This window comes from Camelina sativa, chromosome 7 (genome assembly GCF_000633955.1).
Source record: "Camelina sativa cultivar DH55 chromosome 7, Cs, whole genome shotgun sequence".
Taxonomy (NCBI): Eukaryota; Viridiplantae; Streptophyta; class Magnoliopsida; order Brassicales; family Brassicaceae; genus Camelina; species Camelina sativa.
In genome coordinates, this window is record NC_025691.1 from 1,259,300 (window position 1) to 1,272,534 (window position 13,235).

General features: G+C 38.3%; 6 protein-coding genes across 7 annotated transcripts in view; 2 read left to right on the forward strand and 4 right to left on the reverse strand.

Moving 5' to 3' along the window:
• LOC104749181 (SKP1-like protein 21) overlaps positions 1-2,388 on the forward strand; it is a 9,335-nt gene extending 6,947 nt beyond the window's left edge. The window contains exons 4-11 of the mRNA XM_010415107.1: positions 12-173; positions 262-453; positions 539-649; positions 744-813; positions 1,238-1,338; positions 1,412-1,596; positions 1,787-1,902; positions 2,083-2,388. Of these exons, the coding sequence (XP_010413409.1) occupies positions 12-173; positions 262-453; positions 539-649; positions 744-813; positions 1,238-1,338; positions 1,412-1,596; positions 1,787-1,902; positions 2,083-2,105 (960 nt within the window). The 3' untranslated portion in view covers positions 2,106-2,388. The remainder of the gene's footprint in view (positions 1-11; positions 174-261; positions 454-538; positions 650-743; positions 814-1,237; positions 1,339-1,411; positions 1,597-1,786; positions 1,903-2,082) is intronic.
• LOC104699760 (U-box domain-containing protein 33-like) lies at positions 2,417-4,220 on the reverse strand. Its single transcript, XM_010415105.2, has 6 exons — positions 3,816-4,220; positions 3,577-3,698; positions 3,373-3,494; positions 3,178-3,282; positions 2,834-3,086; positions 2,417-2,722 (listed from the first exon to the last, which is right to left on the reverse strand). Exons 1-6 carry the CDS (start codon positions 3,997-3,999, stop codon positions 2,627-2,629), a joined length of 882 nt encoding a protein of 293 aa, XP_010413407.1. The 5' UTR covers positions 4,000-4,220; the 3' UTR covers positions 2,417-2,626.
• Positions 4,286-6,404, forward strand: LOC104704158. Its single transcript, XM_019227338.1, has 2 exons — positions 4,286-5,784; positions 5,870-6,404. Exons 1-2 carry the CDS (start codon positions 4,699-4,701, stop codon positions 6,290-6,292), a joined length of 1,509 nt encoding a protein of 502 aa, XP_019082883.1. The 5' UTR covers positions 4,286-4,698; the 3' UTR covers positions 6,293-6,404.
• LOC104699759 (uncharacterized protein At4g04775-like) lies at positions 7,104-8,347 on the reverse strand. Its single transcript, XM_010415104.2, has 2 exons — positions 7,880-8,347; positions 7,104-7,779 (listed from the first exon to the last, which is right to left on the reverse strand). The coding sequence occupies exons 1-2, from the start codon at positions 8,051-8,053 to the stop codon at positions 7,480-7,482; spliced, it is 474 nt and encodes a 157-aa protein (XP_010413406.1). The 5' UTR covers positions 8,054-8,347; the 3' UTR covers positions 7,104-7,479.
• Positions 9,573-13,235, reverse strand: part of LOC104699762 (U-box domain-containing protein 36-like) — a 9,788-nt gene continuing 6,125 nt past the window's right edge. Inside the window, exon 7 of the mRNA XM_010415109.2 lies at positions 9,573-10,037. Coding sequence (XP_010413411.1) covers positions 9,798-10,037 — 240 coding nt within the window. The 3' untranslated portion in view covers positions 9,573-9,797. The remainder of the gene's footprint in view (positions 10,038-13,235) is intronic.
• On the reverse strand, positions 10,641-13,141 carry LOC104699764 (U-box domain-containing protein 36-like). 2 transcript variants are annotated; one of them, XM_010415114.2, is made up of 4 exons: positions 12,411-13,141; positions 11,312-11,415; positions 11,101-11,222; positions 10,641-11,014 (listed from the first exon to the last, which is right to left on the reverse strand). In XM_010415114.2, exons 1-4 carry the CDS (start codon positions 12,565-12,567, stop codon positions 10,837-10,839), a joined length of 561 nt encoding a protein of 186 aa, XP_010413416.1. In that variant the 5' UTR covers positions 12,568-13,141; the 3' UTR covers positions 10,641-10,836. The 2 variants fall into 2 exon arrangements, with proteins under 2 accessions (XP_010413416.1, XP_010413415.1); XM_010415113.2 differs by lacking the exon at positions 12,411-13,141 and adding an exon at positions 11,507-12,210.

Sequence of the window (13,235 nt, forward strand, 5' to 3'; positions counted from 1 at the left end):
TGGAACAAGAGGTTGCAATGTTCTGTCCCATGATATGTCAAGAAGTTATACAAAAGGGTGTTGGATCTTCTAAGAACTACGCAATATCTCTTCCACAACGAGTCAATCCAGCCATGTTAAGCCTGATTTTTGATTACTGCAGATTTCATCAAGTACCTGGACGTTCAAATAAGGTTTATTTGGAGGTTTTTAAATTGATAACAAATGGCGTCATGTCGATGATCGTATGCTTTTTCTTATTAGAGCTCTTTCTACTTTTAGGAACGGAAAATATATGATGAAAAATTCATCCGGATGGATACAAAGAGGCTCTGTGAGTTGACCTCAGCCGCTGACAGTTTGCAGTTGAAGCCGTTGGTTGATCTTACTAGTCGTGCCCTTGCACGAATTATTGAGGGGAAAACCCCTGAGGAGATACGCGAAATATTTCATTTGCCTGATGACCTTACCGAGGTATGTGGTGCCCAAGATCATCACTTTTTAGGAGGTGTCATTCCTATCTACTTCTCTATTTTAGCTTTTTGTTACGATTTATCAGGAGGAGAAATTAGAGCCTCTGAAGAACACAATGGATGATCCACGGATTCGATTGTTGAATAGATTGTATGCTAAGAAAAGAAAAGAATTGAAAGAAAGAGAGAAACTAAAGGTGTGTTGAGCATTTTAATAATTAAGTTAGGAACTGGTTTGTAAAACGAACTATGGTACTAAGTTTTATAATTATGGCTATTTTCATGTCCTAGAATGTCGAGGTTGAAGAACATGTCGATGAGCGTTCTGTGGATGACCTGTTATCATTTATTAATGGCAGAGGTACTTTTCTTAACTTCATATCTCTCATGTATGTCATGTTCCTTCTTCTGCTCCGAGTTGTCCAATCCATGTTGATGGCACCACATATTGGTTCATGTCTGGAGCCGATTTTGATGCTACGTTCAACTTTGTAAAATTTTGTCAGGCTCTTTTCTAGTTGCTGAATGAGTGCCTGATATGAGATTCTCACTGTCTTGTGCTGTTTATTATGGTCACTTTTCATATCAGTAGACTTCTTGCTTATGCATTTTTGGCCGAGTTAATAGATTATATAATGCTCAAATCCTGGTTGATGTCCTGTTTTCATAACCCATCTGTGCATAGATAAATTGAAATATTTGATGCGTGTGTTGCTTCTTGCTCTTCTCTTTTTCTACTTCCTTTTAAAGTTCTCATTGGAGAGAAGGATAATTATGTTTCACAGATCACAAGGTGGTAAAGACTTCCAAGAGTAAAAAGAAGAACAAGAAAAGGAAGGAGCAGAAGAATGGTACATCAACGGGAACATGTGAAGCTTCAGAAAAGGTTCAAATTAGTTTCTCTCTCATTGCTCCTTGTTAGTAGTAATCAAGTTACTAAGGAAGTTTCTTCTTCTTAGGATTCAAAACATAATCATCCTTCCAAATCACGAAGTGCTGAGATTGTTGACAATACTGCGTCCAGCTTGGGAGATGTATCTAACTTACTTAGTATGGAAGATGACATTTTTACGCCAACGACTGAGTTTGAAGATGGTTATATAGATGATGAAATTGATCCAGCTTTGAAGGAAATGCTTGATAGGTAAGTGGCTCTTTTTCAAACTCCTGCCTGAAGTATTCGTATTGTGCTGAAATAATTGATATCAGTCCCTCCTCCAAATATACCTTCTACAAACCTCATGAAGTTATATATGTAGATTTACATCGAATTGTGCAGCCTTTAAGTGATTAAGTGAAACTAAATAAAATTATTGAACCTAATGTTAATACAGAGAGGTAGAGGATTTTGCTCGGAGATTGAACTCTAGTTGGGTTCTATCGATAGGACAAGAAAGGCAGCCTGTGCACTTTTCCATAAATGGCAATGGGGCTACAAGGCGGTTGACAGGTACATGGTATCCTTTTTCCTGGTTAATCTTTACATTTATGGTGACAGTGTAGCACAAGATGCTATTGAACTGGACCGCATCGGTTTTAGACCTTTAGTTACGCCATACTTCAGTCTTCTACATAGCTTTTGATGACTGATGGTAGATGGTTTGGTTTGCATGCGTTTTGAACTTTGAAGGTCCAGCCGCAGGACACAAGTGAAGCTGAAAACGCTAGTCCAATGGCTGGAACAGTTTTGGTGAGATCCCCACTAGAATGTAAGCAATTAGAGAGAGTGGTGTTCCGGTCACCGGCGTTTGATGTGTGTCCTCCTGTAATTTTTTCTTTCTTTCCACAATCTGCTTTCTTTCTTCCTTCTCAGTTAATCCGGAGAGGTAGGATGCAGTTTTGTTTCGTTTTTTTTTCTTACTCCTTTTTAGTGATCAACCCTTTGTACACAACTTTTAATTAAAGAACTGGTGAAAGCATTTAGTTGGTTGGCTCATTTTTTTGTTTTAAAAAAAAATCAAGAATAATGTGAAGATGATTCCATTATCTATAGAATTACAAGCCTCACATTGCTCACAAGATGAGAAGGAGAGGAAATCTCAAAGCAGCTTCTCCTCGCACAATTGGGGTTTACAAATATGAGATACATTGTATTTACAGATGTGATCAAGATCTTTGTAGCTTTATGTTCTTGTCCTCTTCTTCTTTATGTGGCTTTTCAGGTAATGGTGGGGTCATTGACCATGCTTATGGTTTTGGATGGCAAGCCTTTGCCAGAGTTTGGTGGAGTTAATCAGGAACGTTATCATGCCCAGTCCCATTCCGGTGCACTGGTGGATCAACACCGTAAGGCAGTTCATGAGCCAGGCGAAATATTAAAGGAAAGAAAGAAAAGAAACAAAAAGAAAGTATTCTCTCTTATTCAGGATCGCAGGGCTTACCGGTAAAGAGGGTGGAGATGGATGGTTTGATTTCTCTTCCAGTACACTTACACTTGAGGAAGCCTCAGATCCTCCAAAGTATGAAAAGGTACTAGCAGACCGAGAAGAGCTGGTTCGTGATGCTCTCTCCTCCTCCTCCTCTTCACTGTTCCTCTTTGAAACTCCACTTTCTTGATCTGAATGTGGGGAGACAAGCCGTTGAAAGTCAGAGAGTAGAGCTGAGAGAGCTCGGACCTCATCCATTCTAGCTTCCCTACATTGATATTGCACACAGACGTCAAACTTAAAACATCATCTGTTATATGTATACAGCTATGGAAAAAAGATGGACTCTGGCTTTGAACCTTGTATGGATGAGATATCCTTTGCAGATAAACCGTATATGACAAGTCACAGACGCGTGTTGGCAGACAAAGATGGCTTTCTTCGATCTCAAATCCTCCATTTTACTGAAAACAGATCACCAAAAATGTCAAATTTGAGAGACCTGGTTACAAAAAGGCAGAAACACAAGCGTGAAGACTAAAGACACAATATACGTTGAATAATGATTGTCTGAAGCTGCTCCCATGATGAACTTCCTCACTCTGTTCTCAGAAATCGTCTGCAGGATTCCCTTTTCGATCGAGTTCATCTCAACGCACAGCTTCTCCGCTTGAACCTGCAAAACCAATCTCCTTAGAAATGGCGGAAACTTCACATCGCTTATGTAAAGAAGAGTATACACACAGACACACACATACCCCTTTGCGGAGGCATATTCTAAGGTACTCATCAAGAATCTTGTCTGTTTTGGCCTTTTGTTTTTCTCTGTATGCTCTCACTAATTCTTCATCTACGGTTGCAGCATCGAATTTGGTACCCACTGTGGAAGTAAAGAGAAAAATCATAAAAAGTCAATTTCTCTTAAGAGCTCTCTGCTTCGTGTATAAACCAGACAGGAGTTGTTGCCTTGTCGGAGCGAGGAAATAGAAAAACTTACAGACAGGAATCATTTGAGCAGGTCGGTGAACAAGAAGGATGCAGATCTTGCAACCTTGACAGTTATCTAATACCCAGGCCAGATTTGACTTGTTCTTGGCTGGTTCTCTCCCTAGCGCAACGTATATTCTCTCATCCATTACTGCTTCTTCCATTTTGTGCTTTTTGGATCCCTCAAACTCCATAATGTTTTTCTCGGGAAAAAAAGTTAATGAGAAAATCTTGAGAATGGCTGGTTCGTTTCAGACAAGAAGGCAGAAGCTATGGTCTTGTCTTCTTCTCGGGCAAATGTTTAGTATATAAATATGGGAATCAAGAGACAAAAGATCCGATGAAGGGGCATGTGTCATCCCTTTCTGGTGTTACTCTGTTCTTCCGATCTGGAACTTGTATATGTATTATTTCTAGCGTGATTTTACTTTTAAAGCCCTCTTAGTAGTGTCAACGACCAAATCAAAACTCGAGGAGGTAATCAATGTCGATAATTATTGGGAAAACGTCCTGGTTTCCCATGAGAACTATGATATCGTACCAGATGGAGCCCGATCTTTACCCCCGTCCCAGATGGCTCTCCTGAAATTCTTTTCAATCTATATACCCATATATCTGTAATTTACGTTTTGTATCTCCATGAGAATAGAAGATATCATCTATTTCACCATTGCTATAGGTTTAATTGGTTTACTATTTGATTAACCGAGTGACGAAGTTTACAAACCAAAATAAACCTGATTTCGACCCGATTAAAACCTGATTTTGACCCGATTAGAAACATAACCCTCAACCGAGAAATCCCTAAAATCACATTTTAACCTCTTTTTTGTTTTCTCTCGCGACGAACCCTAGAAAATCAAATTTCACCATCGATTTCTCAAATTGAATCGATGGATTTAATAATCCGATCTGGTTTTGGGCAACAAGATGGTATTGGGCAAAGAGATGGTGTTGGAGAACGAGAGTACGATGAAGAAGGAGAGGATCGAGATGAATTTCACGTCGATATGCTTGCTCAGGAATTTACCGATGCTGAAGAGTCGATTCGTCATGATACGTACCCAGAAAGTGACGACGAGGAAGAAGGTCGTGGTCGTGGTGCGGGTCGTGGTCGTGGTGCGGGTCCAGAGAGGGTGTTTACGGATATCGGACGTGGTGATGGAACTTTGTGGAAAGACCAATCCTTCTACAATGGGGTCGCATTCAAGGAGAGTGTCTTGGACTATGCACTACATACTGGTTACAATTTGAAGCAATACAGGTATGACAAAGATAAACTCGGGTTTAGATGTGTTGGGGATAAGGGCAATTGTGAGTGGAAAGTGTTTGCTGCACTTCTTCCAAACGCATCTTTGTGGAAGATTACGAAATACATTGATAAGCATTGTTGTACCCCCAATGGCGAGTGTGAGATGTTTAAGGTCCCAGTCATAGCTAGAATTTTTCTCGATAAGATTAGAGAGGAACCGGATCATTACAAGCCTTTGAGGATTGAACAGATTATCATGGAAAGGTGGAAGATATCCGCTACTAGGCCACAATGTCAAGCTGCTCGGAGAAAGGCTTTGGGATGGATAGAGTATGAGTATGAACAACAGTTTGCACGACTGCGAGATTACCAAGCTGAGATCTTGGAAGCAAATCCAGGGTCTGTTGTGGAGATTGATACAATTAAGAATGATGCTGGTCAAGACGTCTTCAATCGGTTTTATGTTTGTTTCGATGCCCTTAGAAGAACTTGGAAACAGACTTGCCGGCCAATAATAGGAGTTGATGGCGCCTTCTTAAAGGCAAAGATCAAGGGACAGTTGCTTGCTGCATTAGGCAGAGATGCAGACAATGGCATCTATCCAATAGCCTGGTGTGTTGTTCAAGTTGAGAACAAAGACAATTGGTTATGGTTTGTGAAGAGATTGAAGACTGACCTGGATCTAAACGAGGGAGATGGTTACATTTTAGTGTCTGATCGACAAAAGGTATGTATCTAACTAATTTATTATATTGGTTAATAAATGTGAATGCTCTCGTTTTTAATATGTTTGGTTTTTGGTTCTCAATTAGGGGTTGATAAAAGCTGTGGAGTTGGAGTTACCACAAATAGAGCATAGAATGTGTGTTAGACACATCTATGGGAACTTGAAGAAGACTCATCCTTCCAAGAAGCAAATCAAGCCACTCCTCTGGCATATGGCTTGGAGCTATAATGCAAAACAGTTCGGTGAGAGACTGGAACAGATACACGCTTATGACACTGGTGTGTATGATGATGTTATGAAGTCGAAACCAAAGAGCTGGTGTCGTGCCTTCTATAAGTTGGGGGGTTATTGCGAAGATGTTGACAACAACTTCACAGAATCTTTCAACAAGACCATCGACAAAGCAAGGGAGAAACCGTTTGTGGCAATGTTGGAGACAGTTAGAAGACTGTCTATGGTTCGGATTGCCAAGCGTTCAGCTCTCTCTCATTCTCACAAAGGTAATTAACTTTATTCAAAATTTAATGCAATTTTCTACGATTGTCTATGATTTTATTCAAAGACTGTCTATGATTTCTACATATTTAATGCAATGTTCTTGGTTTTTGATGTTTCAGGTTTATGTACTCCATATGTGGCAAGGTTTCTTGCTAAAGAGCATGACAAAGCTTCGGAATGCCAGGTGCATCCTTCTACTAATGGGTGCTTTGAAGTCACACTGGATGGAGACAAACACAGAGTTAGTTTACAAAATATGACTTGTACCTGCAAAAAATATCAAATATGTGGTATTCCATGTGAGCATGCCTATGGAGTGATTCTGAAGAGGACGTTAAGTGCTGATGACTATGTCTGCCAGTGGTTTCGAACTGCTATGTGGAGGCTTAACTACACAAATGGCATTACTCCACAAAGGGGTGCTCGTCATTGGCCTTCGACTTTAGGTGAGAATGTTCATGTTCCACCTGAGCCACCACAACCTGGGAGAAAGAAGATAACCAAGGCAGACAAGAAGAGGAAGCCAGGTGTAAATGAGTCTCCTGTCAAGAAGAAACCAAAACATAAAAAAAGGATAATGCACTGTGGAATTTGTGGTTCTGATCAGCATAACCGTAGGTACCACCAGAAGAAGAATCAAACACAGGTTGTTAATCGGTTTTTTCTCATTTTATTTCTCAAGATGAGTCTCTTGTTCTCATTTTTTGAAATTTGCGGTTTTTCAGGCTTCTCAGGGTGGTGGAGGAGAAGTTGTTCAAGGTGGTGGACTTTCTCAAGATGGTGGTGGACTTTCTCAATCTGGTGGAGGAGAAGTTGTTCAGGGTGGTGGAGGACTATCTCAAGGTGGTGGAGGACTTTCACAAGCCTGAATATTGAAGATTATGGTAGTAGGGGTCTGTTTTTTGGTTTAAGAGACTAGTTGGATCTGTATTTTGGTCGAATAGACTAGTAGGGTTATGTTTTTGGTCTGTGATCATGTTGAGAACATGATTTCAAAACGTTATCATTCTGCTTGTTTTCAGAACATGTGTTCATCATGTTCTGCCTTTTATGAAATGTGGAATGTCTTATCTTATTAAATGCAATAGCAACACCAACAGGAGTTCACACTCAACACCAAAACAAACAAGAGCATAAAGCAGAGCATACAACCGAACAACAATAGATTACAACCGAACAATAGTTTACAATAGCTCATCATACAAGCTTAAACAGAGCAAACAAGATCATAAAACCGAAAACACATACAATTATACTCTTATTCATCCTACATTGCAATTCAGCTTTTGCTTCCAACAAAACTTCTTCAACCCTCTCACAAAGCTCTTTTTCGAACTCCATTTGCATCTTCTCAAATTTCAGCTTCTGTTCTTGCAATGTCTCTATTGTACGCTCTTTCATCTCTTCTTTTACTCTCTCAAATTGAACACCCAATGTTGCTACCTCGTCCAACAATGCCTCATCGACCCACTTAAAGATGTGGTTATCGTTCACAAGCTAACATTATATCATAGAATACAATGAAAATTGATGAGAAGGATTAGGCTCGGATTTGGATTAGGTCGATGTCTACATCAAACAAAGCATAACATAGTACCTTCTTTGCTGCTGCTTCTCGACATCGAAAGTATCTCCGAGAAGGATTAGGCTCGGATTTGGAATTCTTTGCCACGATGTGTTCCCCACACCAGCATCTCTTAGGCACGCCAACGACGAATCCTCTTTGTCGAACATTTGATGAACCACTCGAACCTCCAGAAACGGTACTCATGGTTGCAAAGATCGATTTAAGAATTTTATGCTTTTAGGGTTTGAGGATTTGGGGATTTTAATGGAGTTATAGATGTGTTATAGATGTATCGTCTCGGGTCGGATTATTAACATCAGTCAGGTTTTATTTTTGGTTTTCTATTTGGTATGAACGGTATCGTATCGGTTCACTCTTTAAACCGATAACATCCCGATATATGGGTATATAGATTGAGAAGAATTTCATGAGAGCCATCTGGGACGGGGGTAAAGATCGGGCTCCATCTGGTACGATATCATAGTTCTCATGGGGAACCAGGACGTTTTCCCATAATTATTATATAATTAAAATATAAATAAACAACTGAGGTATGAAATAAATTAGGCAACATTTCACCAGATTATACATTTTTAAAAAAGTATTATAATCGTCAATCATAAGGGGATTGATTACAAAAAAAAATTATGTAATAAAATAATATGGTCTTGAATTATATATACCAAATACAAAATGGAAAAACATAATTAAACTGTAAAACGTGAAACCATAATTTTAAAAAAAAAAAAGAAAAAAAGAAGAGGATTTCGAATTGTATAAGTTAAGAAATGTGAAGTAGTTTTAGAAGCAATTAAAATAACTAAAATAATTAAGGACTATTTTAATCAGGATATACATTTGGAATAATTAACCTTAAAAATAGTCTGTTTCGAGAATTGAAGGAGTAATTCAAATGGAGCAGCAATAAAAACGCGCTCGACGACTTCATATTTAATCACACGCGCAGTACTAGTGCGTGTCAACCTGTTTTCTCTGTTTCCTGATTTAAAAGGAAATTTTGGACTAAAAAGGCGCGTGAGAGCTCTGCCGTGTCTGTTTCCCAAAAGTCATAGTGTCGCGTTATAATCTTTTTTTTTCAGTTAACGCTAATAATGTCTTCCCCATTTCTAGTCCTCGGCAAATAAACCGAACCGAATGGACCGAACCGAAATTTTGGTTCCGGTTCGGGTACGGATAGTAGACAATAACCGATTGGATAGTGTTTTAATTATCCATGGATATCGGTTATTAACCGAACCGAACCAATATCCATTTGGTTATCTGAATCAAACCGAACACGTAAAATTATATTTTAGCCAAGAATCGAACCTGAGACTTCTACAAACGGGAGTGTGCAACATGGCCATTGCACCACGTTGAAGTTTTAGCTTTGTATTACGTGTTAATTTATATAAGGTAATAAAAAGTAAACTAAAAAACCATATATATTTAGACAAAAATACCAAAATATTTGAAATAAATCAAATATCAGGAAGTTTTTAGATATATTTTTTAAAATATAATCAAATTTTATTTAAATAATATTTTAAAAAATTATATTACGTTATTTCGGATTTCCTGAACCGAACCAAAAATAACCGAAACCGAACCGAACCCGAACCGAAATAGTAAATTAACCGAATGGATATTAAACTTCTATATCCAAACTAACCGGAACCGAATGGATATATCCGAAACCGAACCGAATACCCGAACGCCCAGAACTACCCATTTCTATCTTGGTTTGAAAGTATAATAACTAATCTTAACGAATTAGTCATACATTTTAAATCAAAGGTGATCAAAACTTATTGTCTACTAATATCCAAAGCCGTCTCCCACAAACGAGTGCGACTCATACCAACCAACACCGACTAGTAAGTAAAAGACTTACAATATACCATATCAAAAAAAGACCACAAGAGAACTACATCAAGGTTCGAAGGACTTAAAAGAAATATCCTTTTTGATTTGTATCTCTACAAGCAGAGGATCTGTTCAATGATTCAGGAGCTTGAAGCCATTCTTGTATTGCGGATCGAAGAGCAAGATTTGGAATCAGGCTCGTATGAGGAAGCCTTTTGTTTATCATCGGAGAAGTCTCGTGTCCTCTCTCGAACCACCCGTTTATGGCTTCTCTTTCATATGTAAAACCATCTGCTGCTACATGTGGATCCTCCATTATATCCTGCAAGTGTCACAACAAAATAACAGTTTCTCTCTTCAAATTGTTAATATTTTGATCATTTTTTGTAGTTTTCATTGATCTTACAACGTTTCTTACCTGTGTAATGGGACAGATGAAGTACTGAGGCGGTTCACGCTTACTCTTCAGCATTGATACTTCTCTAAGCTCTATCTTCAACTTTTCTTGTTCTTTCCTAAGCCTTTTCAATGCTTTCATGGATAAGATATAACTGCCTTGAAGCTTTCTTGTCACCATATTAGATTCGGCTATTCGGATTTCGGATTCTGATCTCATCTTTCCAAGTTCTTCTTTCGCGTTACTCAGTGCCTTCTCTGTTTCTCTCCTATGCTTCATCTCCTCAAAATACTCATTTTCCGATTGTTTAGCCTAACATTTATTGGTTATAGACAAGAGTTAAAAAAATTGATACTTTCCAAGCAATAAAACATGTTAGGAGGAACTTGTATTACCCTTTTGATTGCATCAACTGCAGCTTCTTCACGCTTGTATGCCTCGAAGTGTGCTTCCCTTTCCGAATTTTCAGCTTCCTCGACAGCTACTTGGATCCGAATCTGATTATCATCTTTAATTATACTTGAGCTTGGAACACTTTCAGTTCCTCTAGTAGTTATCTCAGATTGGCTCAAAGAACTTGAAGATGCACCTTCTAGATACAAGTTATCTCTTCTTCTAGCTTCCCTGCATTAATTAAATACCAAAAGAAAAAAAAAAACACTTGTGTGTAGTGTGACTTGTGAGACAAAGATCTTGTCTCACAAGCAGAACCCAAAGACCATTCCTAAACAGTGACTAATGTCAATTTGCAGTTGACACAAAATAAGATTAAGAAATAGACATAAAATTGGACAGACCTTGAATCTATTAGATATCCATTGCAGGTAAACCATATCTGACAAGTAGCAGGCGCTTCTCTGTGAATGTATATAGCTTTCTTGGACTGTAAGTCTCTCATATTCCTGCAAAATTTTGAGTTTCACTTCAGTGGTTCATCCGTATATTAGATAACCAAAAATTCTTAAGTCTACACTTATCAACCACCCACATTGAATAGTGTTTATCAGCTGCTGCTCCCATGACGAGTTTCCTAACTCCGCGCTGTGATATCAATTGGAGGATACCTTCCTCTACCGAATCCTTTTCAATATATATTATCTCTGCAGTGACCTGATTCACAATTGGCTGGAAACTTAGATACAAACACTCTTGCTCTTGTACAACCAAAACAAATGGATATCTATAATAAGTAATCATACCTGCATTTGCTTGCATATATGAAGGTACTTGTCCAAATTCTTATGTGCTTTCTCTTTCTTTTTTTGATGAAGCCTCAATTTCTGGTAGTGGGACATGGCTCCCGCTTGGAATGAATAATTCAAGATAGTCCAAAATCAACTAATGAAATTCAGCACAACACAAAAAGATTGGAAAAGGATTTATAAAATACTTACGGACTGAGATCGGTTGATGAACATGGACAATACAAAACTCTTTGCATCCACTGTTCTGTATCGCCCAAACGAGTGCAGTCTTGCTCTTTAGTTCTCTCTCTCTCACTGCGACATAGATCTTCTCATCCACCAGCGTCTCCCTCATGCCAGTTGCCATAAAATCTTTAGTGTGACTCTAGTCCATACAAAAGAAACAAAGAGAAAACGGAATATTTTTTGCAGAACAAAGTGATAGAGATTTGATTTAACAAGGTAGTTGATGAGACAACAAGCTATTCAACTCCCAGAGAATATATAGAATTAGAGACTAGAGAATCTTATCACAAGGAAGCTGAATCATGACTGTATGGATAACACATTCCAAAGAAGCGGTCACAAGAATCTGAAAGCGATACTGATGAATACGGAAACTTGGTACAGAAGTCAAAAGAAAATCTGAGGTAGGCATTTTCTAGAAACTGATGTCGTCAAAGCCTGTGCGTAAGCTTGCTTACCTAAGCTCATATATATTTCTTCATGTGCTTTTATATTTTTGCCCCTCATCAAGATCAAGGTCAACCGCTTTCTCTCGAACGACCTGGTCTACTCTCTACTTAGTCGCGTAATAATAAAAGACTTTACCTAATCAAGAGCAAACATACAAAAGCTCAAGAGGAAAGCAAAATTTTTACGATTAGTTTAAAATAATCGAAGGACAATTATTAATTTTACGTACGTACCTCCTCGTCATAAAAAGAACAAACTCTTAGGGAACAAACACTTATAGTTCAAAATTCATCATAATACTAAAATCTAAGGTGATCTTAGTACATGCGTAACCACCCCNATTCAAGATAGTCCAAAATCAACTAATGAAATTCAGCACAACACAAAAAGATTGGAAAAGGATTTATAAAATACTTACGGACTGAGATCGGTTGATGAACATGGACAATACAAAACTCTTTGCATCCACTGTTCTGTATCGCCCAAACGAGTGCAGTCTTGCTCTTTAGTTCTCTCTCTCTCACTGCGACATAGATCTTCTCATCCACCAGCGTCTCCCTCATGCCAGTTGCCATAAAATCTTTAGTGTGACTCTAGTCCATACAAAAGAAACAAAGAGAAAACGGAATATTTTTTGCAGAACAAAGTGATAGAGATTTGATTTAACAAGGTAGTTGATGAGACAACAAGCTATTCAACTCCCAGAGAATATATAGAATTAGAGACTAGAGAATCTTATCACAAGGAAGCTGAATCATGACTGTATGGATAACACATTCCAAAGAAGCGGTCACAAGAATCTGAAAGCGATACTGATGAATACGGAAACTTGGTACAGAAGTCAAAAGAAAATCTGAGGTAGGCATTTTCTAGAAACTGATGTCGTCAAAGCCTGTGCGTAAGCTTGCTTACCTAAGCTCATATATATTTCTTCATGTGCTTTTATATTTTTGCCCCTCATCAAGATCAAGGTCAACCGCTTTCTCTCGAACGACCTGGTCTACTCTCTACTTAGTCGCGTAATAATAAAAGACTTTACCTAATCAAGAGCAAACATACAAAAGCTCAAGAGGAAAGCAAAATTTTTACGATTAGTTTAAAATAATCGAAGGACAATTATTAATTTTACGTACGTACCTCCTCGTCATAAAAAGAACAAACTCTTAGGGAACAAACACTTATAGTTCAAAATTCATCATAATACTAAAATCTAAGGTGATCTTAGTACATGCGTAACCACCCC